At 38.0% G+C, this 25,552-nt stretch overlaps 1 protein-coding gene across 1 annotated transcript; it reads left to right on the top strand.

Moving 5' to 3' along the window:
• The first annotated feature begins 219 nt into the window (after positions 1–219).
• Positions 220–4,110, top strand: LOC138371295 (uncharacterized). The gene is made up of 4 exons (XM_069336083.1): positions 220–408; positions 1,553–1,758; positions 2,578–2,719; positions 3,498–4,110. The coding sequence occupies exons 1-4, from the start codon at positions 384–386 to the stop codon at positions 3,872–3,874; spliced, it is 750 nt and encodes a 249-aa protein (XP_069192184.1). The 5' UTR covers positions 220–383; the 3' UTR covers positions 3,875–4,110.
• The last annotated feature ends 21,442 nt before the right edge of the window (positions 4,111–25,552 follow it).

Here is a 25,552-nt window from a genome sequence, read left to right on the forward strand (position 1 = left end):
ATAACTACATTGTGAATGCAAGTCAATGTTTACATGCTAAATCAGAGTTGCCAGATTCCGCTTAAAATAGCAAATTGTGCTTATTTTCAAAGCTTGAGAATTTAGCTTTAAAGTAGTTAAAAAACTACGAATTTCGCAATTTGCTATGTACTTTAGTGTACTATTTTAAAATAAGGTTGGTTTTTAAGCTGCAAGTCATATGAATCTCAAAAAAGTATATTATTAACAATCTTATCTCCATAGTTCACTAGTTTCTGTAAATCAGATCTGGTAACTGTAGGCCAAGTACTGGTAGACTCAAGACACAATGTGTTGAAGCTATTCTCTTTGAAGAAGTCATCTCGACAGGATCTTCCAGCTCCAGCTATAAAACTTCACCAAACATGGATCTACCTAGTACATCCAATGGTAAGAAATTACTAAACTGTAGTAAACTGAATCTGACACTGTCATATATATATATATATATATATATATATGTATGTGTGTATGTATGTATGTATGTATGTATGTATGTATATATATATATATATATATATGTTGTACCTAGTAGCCAGAACGTCGTACTCGGCTTACTATGCAAGGCCCGATTTGCATAATAAGCCAAGTTTTCCTGACAGTATATTTTCTCTAATTTGTTTTCTGATGAAATGATAAAGCTACCCATTTCATTATGTATGAGGTCAATTTTTTTTATTGGAGTTAAAATTAACGTAGATATATGGCCGAACCTAACCAACCCTACCTAACCTAACCTATATTTATAGGTTAGGTTAGGTTAGGTAGCCGAAAAAGTTAGGTTAGGCTAGCTTAGGTAGGTTAGGTAGTCGAAAAACAATTAATTCATAAAAACTTGGCTTATTAGGCAAATCGGGCCTTGCATAGTAGGCTGAGAAGTGCGTTCGGGCTACTAGGTACGACATATATATATATATATATATATATATATATATATATATATATATATATATATATATATATATATATATATATATATATATATATATATGAGGGGTACCACCTCTGGTGCAAGTGTAGGGACCCATAGCCTCGGAGAAGAAAATAAAGAGTACTCAGAGAAGACCTTGTGGATCCTCACTGAACACTTTCATATTTTCTTCTCCTACCACCCTTATTCTTTTGGTATGTGTGTATATTTATCTAACTTTATTTGAAAACGTCATTACACAAAAAAAGTTACAATATTGATTATATATATATATATATATATATATATATATAATTTTTTTTTCTTCCAATAATATAGTATTCGCTTGAAATTAACAGCCTGGTCAATCAGGCTGTTGGATTCAACTCCTCTCAGTTTTGTTATACAAGTTACAGCATGGTTAATCACATCCAAAATTAAAGTTATTTCCAGATGCAGTCCTAAAATTTTTAACATTGCTCTCACTAGTGTTAATGTAGATTATTTCATAATTTAAATAATATATTTAATTACTGTAGTACATTTTAACAACAATTTAACTTATAATTTTTGCAGCATAGGTCATTTGAATATAAGTATTTTATTAGAAACTATTTCCTTCAGGTCTTCAGGGAAAATTCTTGAGGAGATGCACAAACTGCAAACAATGTGTGCATGTCCGAAGCAATGTTTGCAAGTTCTGCCAGTGTGACTTCCGAAACAGTAGAGAATTAATGAAGAAAGAAGAGGAAGCCCGTTTTCTACTTAAAGGCAAGAAGGCTTTAGAACGAAATACAGCAAGCCGGGTTCTACGAAGGATTGAAAATCAGGTATTGAAGTTTGTCTACATCTGTTGTATTCATTTGTATTCTTCTTATGCTGAACTTGCTTGATAAGGTATAGAATCAACATGAATAATGCTGTACAGTACTTACATACTATTTGTTTATTTATTTATATACAAGATAGCACACTGGGATTATGAGAGTACATAGAATTGATGTTTTTACATTCTTGTAAAGCCACTAGCACACATAGTGTTTTGGGCAGGTCCTTAATCTTACAGATAATTTTAAATAGGCAATTTAAAGCTTAAATGGAAAAAATTGGCTGGTACATTGTAAGAAAGTATCACAAAGATTACTATGTACATTAAAGTAAAATTTGAGGGTTATCAACATATAAATTGTAGCATAATTTGAGGAATATTTCAAGGTATAATATAGTAAGATATGCATTCAATATAACAATCATGATATAAGGTGATAGCAATGATTACAATGGAAAAGTTGTATGGTTTAGGCACATATATTCTGGCATTGGATTTCATAAGATACAGTGCGAGTTTAATACACTAGTTAGGAAACTATCAAGAAAAAATTTAGGTACTTTTTGGTTTTATTTTTTAAAATGGCAGAAGTTGGACAGTTTTTAAATTTGTTAGCAAGTTAGTTCCATAGACAAGGTCCCTTTATTTGCATAGAGTATTTACACAGAATAACTTTGACTCTGGGGATATCAAAGATATTTATTTCTGGTATTGTGATTCTATTATGGGTTCTATTGCACATGCCCAGCTATGCTTCAAACATTTATTTTGTTGCATTTTCCCAGATAGTGTTATTGTTTAAATATTATTTGCTTTTCAGCTAACATATCTGCGTGGCTGTGGGTATGAATCAATCGTTATCTATTACAAGAAAGGACCAGCACGGGTGACGCATGGTATCCTACCAAACAACGTAATACAAGAAGAGGACAAGAAGATCTTCACCACTAACTTCTTTTTGTGTAAGTAGTTCACATAATATATAAATATATCACCACCTATTATTTTCTCTCATATATATATATATATATACATATGTATATATATATATATATACATATGTATATATATATATATATATATATATATATATATATATATATATATATATATATATATATAATTTCAATTCAATCATCTCTGTCGTTGATGTATATGGCAAAAAGTGTGTGGCCCAATACAGCACTATGTCTTAACGTAATGGGTCCAAGGGCCCATAAGGTCTCGACAGCATTAAGGGCCCTTTAGCAAACCAGTGTGCTGGTGCCCCTATGACACCCATGACGTCTTTGTATCATTTCAAGTTTGTACATGTACTTCTTAAGATATGGGCACCATACAACTGCTGCATATTCTAGCTTTTGTCTAAAAAAATCATGAACAATTTATTTATTATTTATCCATGAATGCCAGAACTAAACCCTGTGGTACTCCACTCGTGACATTTCTCCAGTCCAATACATTGCCTCTGATTACTGCCCTCATTTTTCTATCAGTTTGAAATTTTTTAATCCATGTTAGAAGCTTACCTGTCACCCCTCCAATATGTTCCAGTTTCCAGAACAAACTCTTATGTGGAATTCTATTGAATGCCTCTTTTAGGTCCAGATAGATGCAGTCAACCCAACCATATCTTTCCTGTAAAATTTCTGCGGCTCGATCATAGTAACTGATTAAATTTGTTACACAGGATCTTCCATTTCAAAATTTTTTATTTTTTATTTTTATTTTTTTTTCCAGCACGCACAAGGAAGCTTGATGCAGATAAACTTACATTAGGATCAGAAGGTGATAGCGATAATGCCCTGGAAAAAAATCCTGACGAGCTACAAGTGCAGCAGGTGCATAAAGTCCAAAAAGTACCGCAGGTGCAAGAAATTCAACAATTACAAAAAGTTCCGCAGGTGGAACATTTACAAAAAGTTCCGCCGGTGCAACAAGGGCTACCATTAGCAATCCTTCAGAAACAGCAAGAAGTACAAGTAGTAAAATTTGAACCACAGGGAACTACACCAGGAAAACAGTGTAGTAACAACGGAATGGGAATTTTAAAATACCTGAGGAAACAGGTAAAAAGGACAAACAATAGAAATGGTTCCTTACACATTATTTGGTAGTTTATAGGTATTTTACTTATAATACTTTATATTATGTCTACAGTTTATAATTTAGTTTACAGTTAATTTACTTTTCAACTTCCATATCTTACATGAAGGATTTTTACTGTTTTTCATTTTTAAAACCTTATTAGTATCATTTATAGTTTAGTGTCAATTCACTTATAATACAATATATGGAATAATTTACTAAATTCATTTAACTATAATAAATTTAAATAAACATTTTTACCCCAGGATGAGTTTCAGTCACCCTACCCAAAAAATTAATGTTTCTTTATTACTAATCTTGTGAGAGGTAGCTTATTGTGCAGCCCATACTCATTCTGTGAGTGTTAGTTTATTGTGCACCCCATAGTCATCATGTCACCCAAGCCTGCTGCAGCTGCACCTGAGGGGTGGTGTAGGGAACCATTAGTGTACTATTATGATTTGAGAGAGAGAATGCTCTGTGGACAGAGCATCAATATGGCTTAAGGCATTGAGCTTTGCCTCAAGATGAAGCTTGGGCTGATCTCTGATTTGCTTCTTGGGAGTCTTCATTTACGTGCACCCCATACTCAACCACTTTGTAGTAATTAATTGTGCAACCCATACTCATCCTGTTACCAGTAGTTTGTGCAACCCATACTTATCCTGTGATCCCTATCCCTCTACTTCAAGTCCCTCAAGGGGCGCACGAATTCAGTTTGGCATACTGCATCCTGCCTTCCCATCCCTAGCTACTGACCCATCACAATATTTTATTTTATTTTATTTATATATATACAAGTAGGTACATTGGGGTTGTGAGAATACATTGAATAGTACAGTATTTACAATCTTGTAAAGCCACTAGTATGCGCAGCGTTTCAGGCAGGTCCTTAATCTAACAGATAATTTTAAGTAGGTAATTTCTATCAGAATTGATAAATGATAATAAATACATTGTTTACATACATACATTACAAATACATACATATAAGCTCAAAAGCTTCATTGAAGGTTGTAACAGAACCCATGAGCACCACACCAGAAAAAAATACAGTTTTGATATTCCAAGAATACGACTTAATCAAACTAGAAATGCTCTACAAATCAAGGGACCCAGAATGTGGAATGATCTTCCCAACCATGTTAAAGACTGTACCTCTCTCAACCAGTTTAAGATAAAAACTAAACACTACCTAATAAATTCACTAACCTACCTTACCCCTCTATTGTCAACCCATGTCTGTTATTTTTTTTTTTTTTTTAATCAACACTGTTTGTCAACCTATTGTATTTGTGCTGCTTTTTCAGTCATGTTCCCTCTTTTTTTTATCTTTATTTGTATTTGTTCTCAACACATTTTATTCTTTATGCTCAATTAGTATTAAGTTCTAGATATTAATGTTTTTCCTGCCCGAAACGCGTTGCGTAATAGTGGCTTTAGGCATTGTATGTACTAGCTCTATCTATATATCGATCCATTAATGTAACATTACTTGTATGTATGTACCTTACCTGAATAAACATATTTATTTATTTATTTATTTATTTATACAAGTTTAACTCTGGGGATATCAAAGAGATATTTATTTCTGGTGTGGTGATAATGGGTCCTATTACATCTGTCCAGGAAGAGTTTCAGAGCAGGATTTGCATTTAAGAACAGGGTTTTGTAAATGTAGTTGACACAAGAGAATTTATGGAGTGAGATTATGTTTAGCATGTTTAGGGAGTTAAACAAGGGGGCTGTGTGTTGTCTGAAAGCAGAATTTGATATTATTCTGATAGCAGATTTTTGCTGGGTGATGATGGACTTGAGGTGGTTTGCAGTGGTTGAACCCCATGCACAGATACCATAGTTGAGATAGGGATAGATTAGTGTATAATATAGAGAGATGAGAGCAGGGTTAGGTACATAATATCTGATTTTGGAGAGTATACCAACTGTTTTAGAGACTTTCTTAGTTATGTATTGTATGTGGGTACTGAAGTTGAGTCTCTTGTCTAAGAATAGACCAAGAAACTTTCCATCATTGTTATTGCTAATGTTTACATTGTCATCTGAAGCTGAATTGCATTTGTAGATTTGCTTCCAAATAAGATGTAGTAGGTCTTTTCTATGTTAAGTGTTAGTTTGTTGGTTGACATCCATAAGTGGACTTTTTTTAGTTCATTATTAACAACATTACAGTATTTAGTGTATGTGGGTTGGGGTTGGAGTAGATGAGTGTAGTATCATCAGCAAACAATATAGGTTTCAGAATGTTAAGAACATATACATCCTGCCTTCCCATCCCTAGCTACTGACCCATCACAATATACATCCTGCCTTCCCATCCCTAGCTACTGACCCATCACAATATACATCCTGCCTTCCCATCCCTAGCTACTGACCCATCACAATATACATGTAGTAGAGTGTTTTCTGTAGGCAATTTTCTAATTATACAATCATATGTTGCCCTCAGCTCTCCTATTTCATACATACTTTTTTTCTTTTGCAAGGGAGTAATTACTACATCTACATTACAATCCTCCCATGGTGGTGTAAATTTTCTCTTGGGCACAGCAATACACTCTGAAATAACATCATACTTAATAACATTAGAACATAAGGTATTCATATATGCTCTTTTCTTCATCATACATTGTTCAGTACTTCCCACCTTTTGAACTGAGAGGACCAATTCATTAGCTCCCCCACCTCTCATTAATCTAATGGCAGAAGCTACATTTATCTCTGCAATTCTATCCCCAATACTCTGCAGATTCAACTCCATCCTGATTTTCTCAATCATAGCATTTCTTGGGCATCCTAAGATAATTCTCATGGCTTCATTTTGTACCTGTGGGAGGTTGGTGCTGGGGTTACTGTGGGAGGTGTACTGTGTGAGGTTGGTGTTGGGGTTACCTGTAGGAGGTGTACTGTGGGAGGTTGGTGCTGGGGTTACCTGTGGGAGGTGTACTGTGGGAGGTTGGTGTTGTGTACTGTGGGAGGTTGGTGCTGGGGTTACCTGTGGGATGTGTACTGTGGGAGGTTGGTGTTGTGTACTGTGGGAGGTTGGTGCTGGGGTTACCTGTGGGAGGTGTACTGTGGGAGGTTGGTGTTGTGTACTGTGGGAGGTTGGTGTTGGGGTTACCTGTGGGAGGTGTACTGTGGGAGGTTGGTGCTGGGGTTACCTGTGGGATGTGTACTGTGGGAGGTTGGTGTTGTGTACTGTGGGAGGTTGGTGTTGGGGTTACTGTGGGAGGTTGGTGCTGGGGTTACTGTGGGAGGTGTACTGTGTGAGGTTGGTGTTGGGGTTACCTGTAGGAGGTGTACTGTGGGAGGTTGGTGCTGGGGTTACCTGTAGGAGGTGTACTGTGGGAGGTTGGTGCTGGGGTTACCTGTGGGAGGTGTACTGTGGGAGGTTGGTGTTGTGTACTGTGGGAGGTTGGTGCTGGGGTTACTGTGGGAGGTGTACTGTGTGAGGTTGGTGTTGGGGTTACCTGTAGGAGGTGTACTGTGGGAGGTTGGTGCTGGGGTTACCTGTGGGATGTGTACTGTGGGAGGTTGGTGTTGTGTACTGTGGGAGGTTGGTGTTGGGGTTACTGTGGGAGGTTGGTGCTGGGGTTACTGTGGGAGGTGTACTGTGTGAGGTTGGTGTTGGGGTTACCTGTAGGAGGTGTACTGTGGGAGGTTGGTGCTGGGGTTACCTGTAGGAGGTGTACTGTGGGAGGTTGGTGCTGGGGTTACCTGTGGGAGGTGTACTGTGGGAGGTTGGTGTTGTGTACTGTGGGAGGTTGGTGCTGGGGTTACTGTGGGAGGTGTACTGTGTGAGGTTGGTGTTGGGGTTACCTGTAGGAGGTGTACTGTGGGAGGTTGGTGCTGGGGTTACCTGTGGGAGGTGTACTGTGGGAGGTTGGTGTTGTGTACTGTGGGAGGTTGGTGTTGGGGTTACTGTGGGAGGTTGGTGCTGGGGTTACTGTGGGAGGTGTACTGTGTGAGGTTGGTGTTGGGGTTACCTGTAGGAGGTGTACTGTGGGAGGTTGGTGCTGGGGTTACCTGTAGGAGGTGTACTGTGGGAGGTTGGTGCTGGGGTTACCTGTGGGAGGTGTACTGTGGGAGGTTGGTGTTGTGTACTGTGGGAGGTTGGTGCTGGGGTTACTGTGGGAGGTGTACTGTGTGAGGTTGGTGTTGGGGTTACCTGTAGGAGGTGTACTGTGGGAGGTTGGTGCTGGGGTTACCTGTGGGAGGTGTACTGTGGGAGGTTGGTGTTGTGTACTGTGGGAGGTTGGTGCTGGGGTTACCTGTGGGATGTGTACTGTGGGAGGTTGGTGTTGTGTACTGTGGGAGGTTGGTGCTGGGGTTACCTGTGGGAGGTGTACTGTGGGAGGTTGGTGCTGGGGTTACCTGTGGGAGGTGTACTGTGGGAGGTTGGTGCTGGGGTTACCTGTGGGAGGTGTACTGTGGGAGGTTGGTGTTGTGTACTGTGGGAGGTTGGTGTTGGGGTTACCTGTGGGAGGTGTACTGTGGGAGGTTGGTGTTGTGTACTGTAGGAGGTTGGTGTTAGGGTATTCACCTAGTATATCTTGTTTCTGGGTGTACTAACTTAGTATATGTTGCGTGTGTGTGTATACTCACCTAGTCTCACCTAGAATATCTTGTGTGTAAGTACTCAACTAGTACTCACCTAGTATACCTTGTATGTGTGTATTCACCTAGTATATCTTGTTTCTGGGTGTACTAACTTAGTATATGTTGCGTGTGTGTGAATACTCACCTAGTCTCACCTAGAATATCTTGTGTGTAAGTACTCAACTAGTACTCACCTAGTATACCTTGTATGTGTGTATTCACCTAGTATATCTTGTTTCTGGGTGTACTAACTTAGTATATGTTGCGTGTGTGTGTATACTCACCTAGTCTCACCTAGAATATCTTGTGTGTAAGTACTCAACTAGTACTCACCTAGTATACCTTGTATGTGTGTATTCACCTAGTATATCTTGTTTCTGGGTGTACTAACTTAGTATATGTTGCGTGTGTGTGTATACTCACCTAGTCTCACCTAGAATATCTTGTGTGTAAGTACTCAACTAGTACTCACCTAGTATACCTTGTCAGACCTTGCCTATACCCTATACAGACCTTGTGTGTGTGTACGATCATATGTGGCATTCTTCCAAGAAAAGGAGTTAGAAATGAAACGGTATAATCAGATCCTTTTATACAACACATTGAGAAAGAATAAAGGTTAAGTGTGGTATCAGTAAGATTTACACACTAGTCCACACTTGCGTGGTGTACAATATGTGTGTGTACAATGTAAGTGGAGGCATAGTTGGAGGGAGGGAAATGTAGTTGGTGGACCTGTGGTCAGGGTGGCTCCAGAGGTAGGGTGTCAAATTTCAGTGTTTATGGCAGGGTAAGGGAATGGTCGTCGTTGGTCTTGTGATTCAATATTTTCTTGTTGTCGCTAAGTTACACTTTTTCAGGTCTATATAGTACAATGGCCAGTCCTCATGTACCTAGTAATTATGTACCTTAAATTATGTACGTAAATTATGTAATTATGTTCATGTACCTAGTAGCTAGTAGTTATAGTGTCAGTTGGGGGTTAATGGGCCAGGCCGAGTGTGCCTGTGCCCCACAAATATCACCCTTATTGCTGACTAGTTGGTATAACGGCTTTTCCCAAACCTCTCTCTCGCCAGAATTATACTGACATGTGAATATCTTTGGCAGTTGATGAATCCTAAATATAAATAATAAATAAATAAATGTTTATTTAGGTAAGGTACATCCATACAAGAAATTTTTACAAAGATTGGTGGACTTATAGATAGATTCATACATTGCATAACTGCATGGCATAACTGGCAATCCCCTCACAGTGTTCAAGTGAGAACTGGATAAGCACCTCCAAAGGATACCCAAGTATGCCAAGTATGCTGCCCTGAGGAACACCAATGTTGATGGGTAGGGTGGGAGAAATTGAATTATTCACAGAAACATACTGGAGCCTGTCAGTGAGGTACGTAGGATTTGAGGTATTGCAGGGGATACAAGACACTGATCACTGGTCTCCCATTTGGTCCTCATTGCTTTATCTTACTATTATTGAATGTCAATAACCGTATTATGCAATTTCAATTTCTTCTATTGCTTTCTTTATTATGCACCCCATACCCATCCCGTGGGCCGTGGTGTAAAGGATTACAGAGGCACATAATCGGTTCAGGACCGGAACCCTCTAGTTCGTTTAGCTAAGCAAATAACAATGTTTGACGCTAGTTACAAAATTATTAATGTTGTATACACATGTACACACACACTCATACATACATATATATATATATATATATATATATATATATATATATATATATATATATATATATATATATATATATATATATGTATATATATACATATATATATATATATATATATATATATATATATATATATATATATATATATATATATATATATAATTATACCAGTATAATCTAATAATATATACTGGTCTAATAAAATAATTATACCAGTTAATACTCTCACTCGTTGTGTTAGGATATGTTAGCTTGATAAAACTGACTGTTCATTGTTGAGAAATGTGTTAACAAACAATATATCTGACTTATCAAGACTGTAGCTTGCTTAGCAAGGAACTTTTTTTAAATTTGGGTTCAGTTTAACTACCGCTCAAGGGATGAGTAATTGGGGCATAATAAAGGAACTAAGCTGATAAAATGAAAGATGGGAAAACAACATTAGAAAGATAAACTCGAGAGACGTTTTCATGTTAACCCGAAAATTATTTGAGGAGCAAGACAGACTGCGGGTCAAGCAATTGGTCTTTATGCTATCGTGATGGGGGATCAGCCATTACACGTGTTAATGACTCTTGTATAGTTGTGTAGTTAAGGACATCAGGGTAAAGGGGTAATGGGCATTGTGGTTGATTGTTCTACCTGGGAATCCTCCACTGTTTTATATCTTATGTATGTATGTATGTACTAACCTAGTTGTGGTTGCAAGGGTTGAACTTTGGCTCTTTGGTCCCGCCACTTGAATACATACACTTTCCATACACTTGAAACTGTGTATGGAATCAGCCTCCACCACATTACTGCCTAAAGCATTCCATTTATTAACTACTCTGACACTGAAAAGTTCTTTCTATAATCTCTCTGTGGCTCATTTGGGTACTCAGCTTCCACCTGTGTCCCTTGTGCGTGTACCACATGTGTTAAATAAATGTATGTATGTATGTATGTATGTACGTATGTATGTATGTATGTACGTATGTATGTATGTATGTACGTATGTATGTATGTATGTATGTATGTATGTATGTATGTATGTATGTATGTATGTAAGGAGAGAGAGAGAGGGAGAGAGAGAGAGAGAGAGAGAGAGAGAGAGAGAGAGAGAGAGAGAGAGAGAGAGAGAGAGAGAGAGAGAGAGAGAGAGAGAGAGAGAGAGAAAGAGAGAGAGAGAGAGAGAGAGAGAGAGAGAGAGAGAGAGAGAGAGAGAGAGAGAGAGAGAGAAAGAGAGAGAGAGAGAGAGAGAGAGAGAGAGAGAGAGAGAGAGAGAGAGAGAGAGAAAGATCGAGAGAGAGAGAGAGAGAGAGAGAGAGAGAGAGAGAGAGAGAGAGAGAGAGAGAGAGAGAGAGAGAGAGAGAGAGAGAAAGAGATGAAGATCGAGACAGAGAAATAGATATAGACAGAGTCAGGGAGAGAATGTTAGACACAGAGACGTATAGATAAGGATATGCAAAGTCAGTGAGAGAATGACAGAGATAGAGCGAGGAAAGAGACAGAGAGATAGGCTGACACAGAGAATGTCAGAAACGAGGAGAGGCAGAGACAGAGGGACAGGGACAGACGGACAGGGCCAGAGGAGGGACGGGGGAACAGAGGGGGAGCAGTGGGACAGGGAGGGAGACAGGGACAGAGAGGGGGACATGGACAGAGACAGAGACAGAGGGACAGGGTCAGAGAGGGGGACCGGGGGACAGAGGGAGGAGAGGGGGGCAGGAGACCAAGAGAGAGGGGACAGAGGAGAGACAGGGACAAGGGGACAGAGATGGATAGGGGGACTGGAGGAAAGGGAGGGGGACAGATGATGGACAGCGGACAGAAAGAGTGGGCAGGGGGACAGAGAGGTACAGGGGACAGAGAGATGGACAGGGGGACATAGAGGAACAGGGGGACAGAGAGTGACAGGGGGACAGAGAGAGGAACAGGAGGACAGAGAAGAACAGGGGGACAGAGAGAGACAGGGGGGACAGAGACAGGGACAATGGGATAGAGAGGGACAGGGGGACAGAGAGATGGAAAGGGGGGACAGGGGGACAGAGAGGGGGAAAGGGATCTGGGACAGAGGACAGAAAATGTGGGCAAGGGGACAAAGTGAGGGACAGGGGACAAAGATGGACAGGGGGACAAAGATGGACAAGGGGGACAGGAGGAAAGGGGGGAGATGTATGAGGGGAAATGTTTGCGGAAGATGGAGAAGGGGTATTTAGAACGGTAAGTTAGAGAGGGGGCAACTAAGGCCCATCATTGAAAAACAAATGAGCATCATTGCAATAGCAGGAGCCACGCACATCTTTAGCCTGCGTTGTTGAGACATTGTCAATTAAGCGGTGTCCAATAGCAGTATCTTCGGTATTTAAGCGTTACCTTAAAAATACTGGAAATATTGAAAGCTATTAATCCAGATATTAATCCCCTTGTGCAACGCACACAAGAGGCAACAGCTTCTAGCTCTACAAGCCGCAATATAAAATAGAGAATAGGCGATTGTTTTCACTCACAGTGTAATAAACCCACGGACCCACCCACCCGCTGAAGCCGTAAATGCCAAGACATTACTTCCGTTTAAAATTAAGCCGGAATAATCCTCAGGTATGTGGAGGATGTGGGAGGCCTTTGATCAACCACCGACTTCCTGCCCCGTCGACGGGGCCATCAGCCCTCAGTGTGCCCTCAGCCAAAATAATGTGAAACATGTATGTGGGTGTATTAAATATTTTAATTTATTATTTCCAAGATTTAGCTGTTAGCTCTTGGACCCCGCCTTTCTAAGCGTCGGTTGTCTAATGTACCGACTCTCGGCCTCTTTTCCTCCATCATATCTAAACAACATATATTTTTATCTAACACACTCACACATCCCCAAGATGCAGCCTTTAGCAGCTTCCTGACTTTCAGGTTCCTATTTACTGCAAGGTGAATAGAGGCATTAGTGTGTGTATGTTTGTGTCTGTGTGTGTGTGTGTGTGTGTACGTGTGTGTGTGTGTGTGTATACTCACCTAGTTGTGGTTGCGGGGGGTTGAGCTCTGGCTCTTTGGTCCCACCTCTCAACTGGCAATCAACTGATGTACAGATTCCTGAGCCTACTGGGCTCTATCATATCTGCATTTGAAACTGTGTATGGAGTCAGCCTCCACCACATCACTGCCTAATGCATTCCATCTATTAACTACTCTGACACTGAAAAAGTTCTTTCTAACATCCTAGTGGTTCATTTGGGTACTAAGTTTCCACCTGTGTCCCCTTGTTCGCCTACCACCCGTGTTAAACAGTTTATCTTTATGTACCCTATCAATTGCATTTCTCGCAGCCTGTCCTCGTAACTCATGCCTCTTAGTCCTGGGACTAGCCTATTGGCATACCACTAAACTTTTTCAAGCTTCGTCTTGTGCTTTTTTTTTTTTTTTTTTTGAGATATATACAAGAGTTGTTATATTCTTGTACAGCCTAGTACTAAGTATATGGTGTTTGGCTAGATAAGAGTAAAACTGCTTGTAGATTAGTTTTTCAAAAAATGTTGACAAGTTAGGCAGGATTGATATAGGTCTGTAGTTGTTAACATCTGTGAGATCACCACATTTGTGTACAGGGGTAACTCGCTTTTTTAGGATAACTGGAAAGGTTTGGAGTTCAAGTTCAAGTAGCTTTTCAAAAAATGTTGACAAGTTAGGCAGGATTGATATAGGTCTGTAATTGTTAACATCTGTGAGATCACCACATTTGTGTACAGGGGTAACTCGCTTTTTTTAGGATAACTGGAAAGGTTTGGAGTTCAAGTGACCTGTTGAAGAGCATGAGAATTCTTTGGAGACAATTCCTAACCTATACTTCTTCTCAAGGTCATGTTTTTTATTAATGGGTTTAAGTATTCCCTTTGTAAGCAAGGGATTGTTAAGCCTTTTGGTTATGCTTACAAAAAAGTCACAGGACAGACATTATCAGCAGCAGTTATAAAATTGTCAATAGCAGTTTCATTGTGCAGCCTAAAACTTAACTCCCTTGACTCTAGAGGTATATATATTAGGTTTAGGTTAGGTTTTTTTAATTAAACCAGCCAGGATGAGTGAAGCCATGAAGGGCGTTTTTATTAATTAAAACACCCAAATGTTGGGTGCTTCAGGTGTTGTTCCTCTTGGATGATCTTGTACCTCTCTGTCTCACACCTGTAAGAATGAGTGATATGGTTAAGGGGGAAACAAAGTGCAGGCAAGGCAATGGAGGCCAGTAGTAATCTTAGGGCTAGGATAATTAGAAATTAGAGAAATTAAGTAAGAGAAATTAGCAAGAGAAATCAGGTAAAATTTATTATACTTAACTTTTGTATCATCAGTTTAGTAGTAATTCTTCATCTTCATCATCATCATCTTCACTGTCACAAAGCTCCAGGTAGGGCTCGGAAACATCAACATCCTCTTCCTGGTATCCAAATAAACGCTTTGCATCACTCAGCTTGTCAGAGCACAACTTTTGCCCTTGCTTCAAAAGAGCCAAGATTCCACTCTTATTTTTGGTTGATAGGTGCTTCTCTTCAATAGTGTACTTGTTAGGATCCTGTAATATATAGACTATTTAATGGGGTTTAAGACATTTACAAATTTCCCTGAAAATACTAAAGAAATTAGAATAAATAAATAAAGTTTTCGGTAAAAGTTCAAATATATGTAAAACACACCAGTACAGTATATGAAAACCATGGAATTGTCTACCTGTCAAAGTTGTAAATAGCAAGACTTTACTCAAGTATAAAATTCTGCTGGATAAATGTTTATGAAGAACTGAATTGCAACACACATTTAGGCTGTTAGCTTACCTTGCTTAGATATGAAGGAAAAATTCCACATAACAACTCTTCAGTATGTTCGGTTAAAATCTCTCTCTTATTCTTGTAATATGCGAGATAATGCAGCATTTCTTGAACAGTGTGTTGTTGCTCTTCTCTGGATCTCTTCTGAAGCTCCACATCTTCTACTGCCTTCTTTTTTTGAGCAAGGGACACTAATAAAAGAGGAAAATTATATTTACTGCAAGTAAACTACAACTCAATTTAATGTAATTACAGTTTAGGTACTTGCATTATACATACTATACATAGTTTATTGTGCAGTATCAACCTGATAAAAACCTACGGATTATGATACTGCACCTATTTTACAAACAGTAGTGATGATATTTTACTTCAAAAATAAGTAAAGCTTATCCATTATGCATGCTAAATGTTAGTTATCTTGATAAGGCCGAATTGTAACCCCTGATAAAATGAGATGTAGTTACATACCATTTTGGCTATGATGAGGCAATAAATTGTGCCATGGCAGGATACCTTCTATTGCATCCTTTTCACTGAGAATTTCAGAGTTTTCACTATTGTAGATTTTTATGAAGCCTTGAAGCTTTTTCCTATCACACTCATTTCTGTGCCGGAGTGAAGAGCGCATTTTACTGGATGCTGCAAATAAAGTTTTTTGGCTGAAAGTTTTAAAGTTGTTAAAAAAATTTCCTCATCATTTACCTACATAGAAATTATAGACAAGAGCTAAATAGAAATTGCTTCAGAGTTAACAAAGAAATAGTAAGCCTACCTGCATCAGTGGCAATCAGATTTTTGCGATGCCTGATAGAGTCTGCAACTGCCTCGATAGAATATTTTATGTTCTTCGAGGTTGTTCCAGTGTTTAACTCTAACTCCTTACAAATCATTTGTAGGTCAGATCGCCATTCTTGAATCAATGACTTTTGAACATCAAGTTTGTCGATCTCATTTGAAACTGTTATTTCCGTCTCTCTGGCCTATTTGAAAATATAATAAATTTAATGAACAAATCACATTAACCATGATGAGTGGTTCGAACCTATGGGCTTGGCATTCCCAGATGCTTGCTGTAGTTGAATGCGCCACAACATGGTCAAAAGAATTGCAACCTAGGGTACTAATGAACCCACAATTCAATTTTTGTTAATTATGCACCCCCATACCCATTCCATGGGCGGTTGTGCATGCAGTTTCCCATGTACTTGGTCTGTGTCCTCCAGTAGTTTTACCTCTGATGGCCCTTTCAATACACATAGAATTCATATTATTGTGATATATCAATACATGGAGAAAGACATTGAAATGGGGGCATCAAAGGCAGAACTACTGAATGACAGAGACCGAGTTCATGGGGGAATTGTGTGAAACCTGGTTTGGCTTCAGTGGAAGCCTTGGGATCCTTGTGGGTGCAGTAGTACTCCAAGTTGCAATTCATCTGACCATGTCGTGGCGTAGTGAACTAGAGCATGCATCTGAGAGCACTCAGTGCATGGGGTTCAAACCCTCATCACAGTTCCCGTGATATATCACGATACTGTGATTTCTCTGTGAACACATTTGATATATCTCGGAATCATACATTTAGGTTAATTAAATACTATATACTTTATACAAATTAACCTTATTGATATATTGAAAAAGTTCAAGCAGTTAATTCAAGGAAATGGTCGCTAATTTATAATGGAAAATATATGTAGTACATGATCTGAACACATAACTAACCTATAAATGCATTATAATACCTTTCACATATAAATGCATTATAATAAGTTTCAAAATAAATACAAATAAATAAAATAAATATATATTATTTTTAGTACCTTTCTGAGTCGAGTAACTAATGCACGAGCCAGTCCATCAATTTTTCGATGGTTCCAAAAGACTGCACCCTCTGTGAGTTCTTCTGTTCTTTCTGAGAAAAATATTTATAGCAATGAACATCTTGAAGAGCATAGATTAATAACAGTTTCATAACATACCTTTACTCACCACGACCAACTCAAGTTTGACCAATATGTTTTCATTCTTTTATTGATTATTTGAGGGAGTTGATACTTATTGAATACTGAATACAAATCGCATTATACTGATTACAGGGCAGGTAAAATAATAAAAAACTTGATCAGATGAACCATATAAACAAATACCAGCTTTCAGCATGTTTTTAGTTGTAGAGTTGTATCGTGAGAGGTATGCAAACACTTGCTCTGCCTCTTCCCCTAAAGTCATGCCACTTCCTTCTTGCCACCGCCCTCCATACAATACCTTTAACATAAAAGTATACAGTAAAAAAAAATTCAAATTATTGTACAAAAATTAAAAGCCTCCTACTATATTAAATGATACGTATATCATTAATCTTAAACAATCAGAAATCTTAAATTTTTTACACAAACTGTACTTATTATATTTAATGTAATGTATACATTACATTAAATTTAATTAGTATACATAAATGTAATGTTATATTTTTATTTACCTGACAATACCAAGCATGTCCTTTTGCATGTAGGACTCCTAAAAATGGCTTTGCTTGACCAATGTGAAAATGTGATTGTTTCTGAGCCACAGTTAAGGCCCATGGCCAATATTTGCAAATTATGTCTTGACAAATAAACTTTACGTATTTGAAATACATAATTTGCAAATAGTGGGCATAACTGTACAGCTCTCCTTGATACATATTCAAGGTGTGGAGGATAATACCATGTCGACAGGAGGCCATGCTGATTCCTGTTTCATCCAAACTTTGGAATGAAAGAGGCTTATTTTGAGCAGCTTTCCATGTAGACACTCCACACGTGTGCTTACTCTGTTTGTTAAACAAAAATATTTATAGTAACTAAATACCCAGTTGGTGAGCATGATTATAATTATGTAGGACGGGTAGAAGGTAGAGATTATTTTGCGCGATAGGCATTGTTGTTGCACATAAGAATTTCTATGGGTTATATTTCCTTATTCAATATATATAAACTATAATGAAAAAATACAAAAATGGCCACCATATGTTATAGTCGCCAAACAGTTATTAGGTAAAATTGAAGGTTTCTCAATATATAATAAAACTCACCTTAGTTTTCAAGCTCTGAATAGTGCCAACATGAGCTTGAACATCTTCATCTTTGCTGAAGATACTATCAGAATAATAGGGGTTTCTGATACCTCTGCAATGATAATTCAGAAATAATTATTTATTGTCTGTAACCACTATAATATTAAACAATGGGTAATGGGGTATCAAAAAATGTTTTATATGAAGAATTCTGATGCACTGCTAAATTTTACATAAAACAAAAATTTACATGGTGTTAGATAAATAAAATGATGATATGGATGCAATTGAAAGGCAAACTATAAAGACATACTCAGTTAAAAAATATGTCATATGACAATGTATATTTATATGTGCATACTTTATTTATAAGAACATTAATTTGAAGACAATATAATTCATTATAATATAGTGTGTGTAGAGAACAAAAGAATACTATACATTAAGTATCTGTAAAGCACATTTTATTACCTCCCAACTTTGTTGTAACGATACAGCTTCTTGTTGCCATCAATATGTACTGCTAAAGGGGTTTTATCACAAGCAGGACACTCATTGTCAGCTTCTCCTCTAATTTTTCTCAGCTCATATTGCTGGAATCGCCATTCGAAGAACACTCTCTTCGAAGTTATATAATTAATGGGTCCAATCTAGGAATAGAATTTTTTAGATGGTGACATTTAAAATGCATATTATGACATAAGATAAATAAAACAAAAAAAACATTCCATTTTGTGTTTGAACAAAATTAAAAACTAATTATTAATAAATGAATATACATTACTACAAAATTTTGATAATTTTTGTATTGAAATATAAAACTGAAAATATTAAGAATAACGGTATCAAAACATACACGCCCACGAGAAGCACCAAAGGATTCCAGTGCAGTGACTAATGCCCGAAATGATGTTCCGGGACAATTTCTTTTGATATGGTGCCATGATTCAAGCAGACTGGTGCTGTAGAATGTGCTGCTCTTTCCTAATGATGAATAGAAACCAGACTTGTGCATGGTCTTGCCTAGTTGTTGATGCTCATATCCACAGTGGCATGTATAGATTGGAGTATAGAGGTCATACCTTCCTGTAGTTTAAAATACAGTGCATTGAGTGGTGTGGCGACTTGCTAAAATAGTGATGTAAAAATTAACATTTATAGCAACAAAAATTTCAAAATGTATTGTGATTCAGGAATATCCGGTAATGGAAATAAAAGGGTAAATTTTAAAGTTTATTTACCCATTATAGTGATGAAGATGCAGAGATTGCTGGAGCTTGAAATTTTAAACTTGCAATCTGTGCAGTTGGGGCAAGAATTTGGTGGTTGGGCTGGTACAACAGGTTCTGGTAACAAAGAAAAGGAAGACAGTTTGACAAAATGAGTTTTATGGAAAAGAATTTCAGACTGAATATTTCATTGTTTCTTGATTGTACAAAATATTGACATTATTCTCCAGATAATGACTGAGAAATTCACAGAAAAGAAACAATCAGACGATTAAATCAATCTATAAAACCAAGTGTCAGGTTTAAACTTTAAGACTTCTCCAAATGTTGTAATGACTGAAATGAAACATTTATTCATTTTATTTTGTTATACCAAGATAATCGTAGCTCTAGACTGGGATTGGGAAGTAGAAGTAATCTCGGAACAAAGTACGGATTTTATACAGGTATCGTATACTTACTCCAGTGAAAGATATTTCCTTCAGGGCACACAGTTTGTGTCGGGTCTAATGGCTCATAAAAGCCATTTTTCCAATATAATCTGTGGTGGAAAGGCATGAGAAAATGTTGCATTTGGTCACAAATGTGACACAAAAATGCAAAACAGTCTTCACATTTGATGCTTGCCTCACAATTTGTACATTGTACACAAACTTTACCTGATGAAAAAAGGGGTAATTATTTATACTAATTTTAAATACTGTATACCTAACATTTTAAACAATCTGAAGTCTAAATGTATTAATAGAGTGTCATTAATTTGCATATGATGCTTATTATACAGTATAACCTTAATGAACACAGCAATATTTAATTTACCTTTATCTGGAACACCCAACTCAGACAATGTCCAATCGAACAGCATTGCCCTGCTTTCTCCCCAATTAATCTCTGCATTTTTTCTTCTTTTTTGCCAGTCAGAAACACTTGGCTGAGAATCTTTAATTTGTTCAAGTTCTGCAGCAAGTACTTTGAAATATGGGATTAAAAATTAGTAAGAAAAATTTGTAAGTGAAAGGAATGATTAGTATAATATGTTAAACAAAATTTCATAGGCATTAAGCACAATTTTGGTACATAATATTTATGACGTGTGTCCATTAAATAAACCCTCATTTAAATACCAACAAATGATGTTGGGACATACCAACATCAAATGATTCCAAAGTTTCTTCACCAGCTGCCAAATAACTTTGAGTGTACGTTCTGCCACTAGTAGAATAGCCCGCATTTTGAATGTGTGGTGGTGAAAGTATAGCAGGCAGAATGTCTGGGTGGCACATTTGAAGATTTAAGCATGGTACATAATTGCAAATTGTATACAAGTATTAATATTTTCAGACAAATCTCAAGATATTACTATAACTAACTTTATGCTACCAAGTTGTTCAGTGTTATAGTAATTTAATCTCCATAATTGTCTAGCATACACTTAAAAATAGGCAACAAATATTATTGGAAAGTACACAAATAACAGCTGTAGAAATATTGTTAAAAAAATAATAGAAGATTACCATCAGATTGGGGTGCAGCTGGTCTTTGTTTTGAATTAATGTGTGATACATCCTGTATGTTATCTTTTTTCTGTTTCTTGTTTGTCACCTTTATTGAGTTTGGTTCCTCCACGTTTAAGAGTCTCTTCAAGTACTCATTTCTTTGTATCATTGCAGCACGTGCTTTCTGGTACTCACGTTCAAGATGTTCTCTAGTCATCACTGCTATTCTCCGGTGAAATTCTGAAGAGAAAATAATAGTGTTCGAAGGAAAAGTACAAGAACAAAACAAGAAAATTATGCTTATGCAAAATTATGCTACAATGTACCTATTAATAATCTTAAAATTTGCTACAAATTACCTACTTATAATTATGTGTTAAATTATGGACTTTCCCATAATGATATGCATGTTAGTGGCATTACCTATACTGCCTACCTGGAGCCCCCTAGAGAGATAGTGACACAAGTTAAGGTAATCCCTTTAGTAAGGTGCTGGGTCAACATAAATAAGCTATAACTAATAAGGACACAAATCAATATGTTCATTTAACAGTGGTATTAACATTTATATAAATATAGCTAAGAATAAGTTTTTACAAGTGTAACAAAGTGAAAGAAATGTATGAAAATTTTGATGATATATTAAAATGCTCATTGATTGAACTTGTCTTCCTATATATAAAGTATAAAAATAGTAAACACAGTACCATTATTGTTGTCTGTAGTTATTTTTGGAACATCTGGTATGTACAGCATACTGTCAAAATCCGATGATCTATCTGAAAAATTGATTGGTAGCGTAAATATTTGAATTCATTGCATAGCCTTTTATACAAACAAAAAAGAAAAATTGTACAGAAAAGCTAACACAACATTATAACACCTTTCTGTGGTACTTTCTATGGTACAAAAGAAAACAAACCTTAATTATAAAGGAAAATAAACTGACAGAAGAACTATGAATACTGCTGAAAATACTTTCCACAAAATATCTGAACCAAGGGATAGTACCCCGAGATTTGAAATATGAAAATTTCACCCTTACAGTATTTAAAAAAAAAGCAGAAAGAGTTAAGCACAAAACTAATGTCCGATCAGCTAGGTATAACACATCTGCAAGCTCATGGCGAAAATCCTAAGGGAGGGAATCATTTACCATCTTTCAGTGAAAAATCTTATTCAATCGACACACCATGGTCTTCTTAAAAACAGATGCTACCTTATAAACCTCCTCACTTTTGGGACATGGTAACATGGTACTCAGATAAAGGGTTTCCGGTGGATGTAGTATACATGGATTATGCTAAAGACTTTAATAAGGTACCACATGGAAGACTAGCAAGGAAATTACAGGTTCATGAAAAAAATTGTAAAGTGCACAAAACAATAGTTAAAACAAAGAGAGCAAAAGGTCATACTAAATGGGAATGAATATGAAGAAATGTGTTAAGTTGAGTACCTCAGGGGTCCATTTTTAAGTCTAAAATATTTTTCATATATTGAACATCTATGATATAGAAAAGAATATAATCTAATCAACCACATCCTCATATTTGCAAATGCCTGGCATTTCACGAGCACTTTGTCCGGGGTTTATATTCTAGCCGGGGAGGATTTACTGGGTTAGGCTAACCTAACCTAACTTAACCAAACCAAACCAAGTATCTCAAGTTACAAATATCTCTGGGAATTCATATTATCTGCTGTTGTAGAATTGACAAAATGGACAGTGTCAACAAAATTATTCCCACATACTCCGTCACTATGTGATGGAGTACACATAGAATAGGGACTGAATTGTCCCTGACAGGGACAATTCTGTAACAAATGTTCTAGCATAAAACTTTGTACAGTTTAGTAATTTCTTACCATTGGATGTACTAGGTAGATCCATGTTTGGTGAAGTTTTATAGCTGGAGCTGGAAGATCCTGTCGAGATGACTTCTTCAAAGAGAATAGCTTCAACACATTGTGTCTTGAGTCTTCCAGTACTTGGCCTACAGTTACCAGATCTGATTTACAGAAACTAGTGAACTATGGAGATAAGATTGTTAATAATATACTTTTTTTGAGATTCATATGACTTGCAGCTTAAAAACCAATCTTATTTTAAAATAGTACACTAAAGTACATAGCAAATTGCGAAATTCGTAGTTTTTTAACTACTTTAAAGCTAAATTCTCAAGCTTTGAAAATAAGCACAATTTGCTATTTTAAGCGGAATCTGGCAACTCTGATTTAGCATGTAAACATTGACTTGCATTCACAATGTAGTTATTTATTTTTCAACAATTTAAAACGAGTTATGAAAATACATACATTGGTACATTATTGCAAAGGCACTATACTATATATATATATATATATATATATAAATTGTTGCAAGTCGAGCAACAAATATTTTACATTGAACAACAAATGAGATTGGAAAAGCAGTATTGCCAAAATAGACCCCAGACACACCCTGTGGGTAGTAATGGACCCCCATACCGACCCTATGAGGGGTAGTGGACCCCATAATAACACTATGGGCGATAGTGGACACTATACAAACACTATGGGCGGTAGTTGACTTCATAGAGACCCTGTGGGCGGTAAGGGACCCCCTATCGACCCTGTGGGCGGCAGTGGACCCCCTATCGATCCTGTGGGCGGCAGTGGACCCCCTACCGACCCTGTGGGCGGCAGTGGACCCCTACCGAACGTGTGGGCGGCAGTGGACCCCCTACCGACCCTCTGGGCGGCAGTGGACCCCCTATCGATCCTGTGGGCGGTAGTGGACCCCCCCCATATCGACCCTGTGGGCGGCAGTGGACCCCCTATCGATCCTGTGGGCGGCAGTGGACCCCCTACCGACCCAGTGGGTGGCAGTGGACCCCCTGCCGACCCTGTGGGCGGTAGTGGACCCCTACCGACCCTGTGGACGGTAGTTGACTTCATAGCGACCCTGTGGGCGGTAGTGGACCCCATACCGACCCTGTGGGTGGCGGTGGACCCCATACCGACTCTGTGGGCGGCAGTGAACCCTATATACTAATCCTGTGGGCGATACTGTACCCTATAGTCATCCTGTGGGGGCAATGGATGCCATACATATCCAGTGGGTGTTATTGTACCCCATACTTATTCTGTGGGTGGTTGGAGCCCCATACCCATCCTGTGGGTTATAGTGGACCCCATACTCATCCTGTGGGTGGTATTGGACCCCATACCTATCCTGTGGGTGGTTGTGAGCCCATACCCATCCTGTCGGTGGTAGTGGACGCAATACACATCCAGTGGATGGTATTGGATCCCATACCCTTCCTGTGGGTGGAAGTGATCCCCATACCATTCCTGTGGGTGGATGTGACCCCCATACTCATCCTGCGGGTGTTATTGGACCCCTTACCCACCTAACAGGTGGTAGTGGACCCTATACTAATCCTATAGTTTCCAATAATCCACACCATACCATCCTGTTTGCAGTAGTTTACCCTATATACATTCCAACATAACATCGTTTTCTGTTAGCGTTCCTACAAAACATTCTTTAAAGATTTCTAAAGCACAAACTATGGTATATAATATTGATTGGTGAAGCACTTATTCTATGTAATAATTTATTGTGCTTATTATAATTTACTAAGAACAACTAATATTTCTCAAAACAAAACTACGAGCCTTCAATAGGATGTAGCTGATCTGTAATATTATAAGAGCATGGACAATAGTAGGTGAATTTCACAACCCATGTGGGACCTGAAAACTACAATTTTCGTTATAATTGAACCAATCACGACTATTCAGCTATCTACGTTGATGGACGAGTACTGTGAGACGTAAATTGGTACGTGAGGAAGAGTTTGAGCCTTGGTAAAAAAGTTAACTGGGAATATATCACATATGTACTAAATCACATTCCACATATTGACTTTAAGCACTAGTCATATATGTACTGTCTTGTGTGAGAACGGGTTGACATGATCACTACACATGGTCATCATGGGTGTACATGATCACTACACATGGTCATCATGGGTGTACATGATCACTACACATGGTCATCATGGGTGTACATGATCACTACACATGGTCATCATGGGGTGTACATGGTCACTACACATGGTCGTCATGAGTACACATGATCACTACACATGGTCACCAACATTGCACATCACCACCGCACACAATCATTAGTGTAAACCAAAGTACACACAATCACTTAGTGTTCATCATAACACAAAACAGTTATCAACTCATCATCCGTACACTCGATCATCATCAGTGTACCTTATGAAAGCAGGTAATACCCATGAGTGTAAATCATCATTGCATTCAATCATCTTAAGTGCACATCATCACTACACACTGCCATCATGAGTATCCATCATTACTACTCACACAACATTCGTCACTACACAGTAGTCAGACCAATCCTGGAGTATGCAGCTCCAGCCTGGAGTTCATACCTAGTTAAACACAAGATAAAGTTAGAGAAGATTCAGCGGTATGCCTCCAGACCCGTCCCGGAACTGAGAGGAATAAGCTACGAGGAAAGGCTAAAGGTGCTGAACCTCACGTCCCTGGAAAACAGAAGAGTAAGGGGAGACATGATAACCACCTACAAAATTCTCAGGGGAATTGACAGGGTGGACAAAGACAAACTCTTCAGCACGGATGGGACACGAACAAGGGGACACAGGTGGAAACTTAGTACCCAGATGAGCCACAGAGACGTCAGCATTTTTCAGTGTCAGAGTAGTTAACGGATGGAATGCACTAGGAAGTGATGTGGTGGAGGCTGACTCCATACACAATTTCAAGTG

This window comes from Procambarus clarkii, chromosome 35 (assembly GCF_040958095.1).
Source record: "Procambarus clarkii isolate CNS0578487 chromosome 35, FALCON_Pclarkii_2.0, whole genome shotgun sequence".
NCBI lineage: Eukaryota > Metazoa > Arthropoda > Malacostraca > Decapoda > Cambaridae > Procambarus > Procambarus clarkii.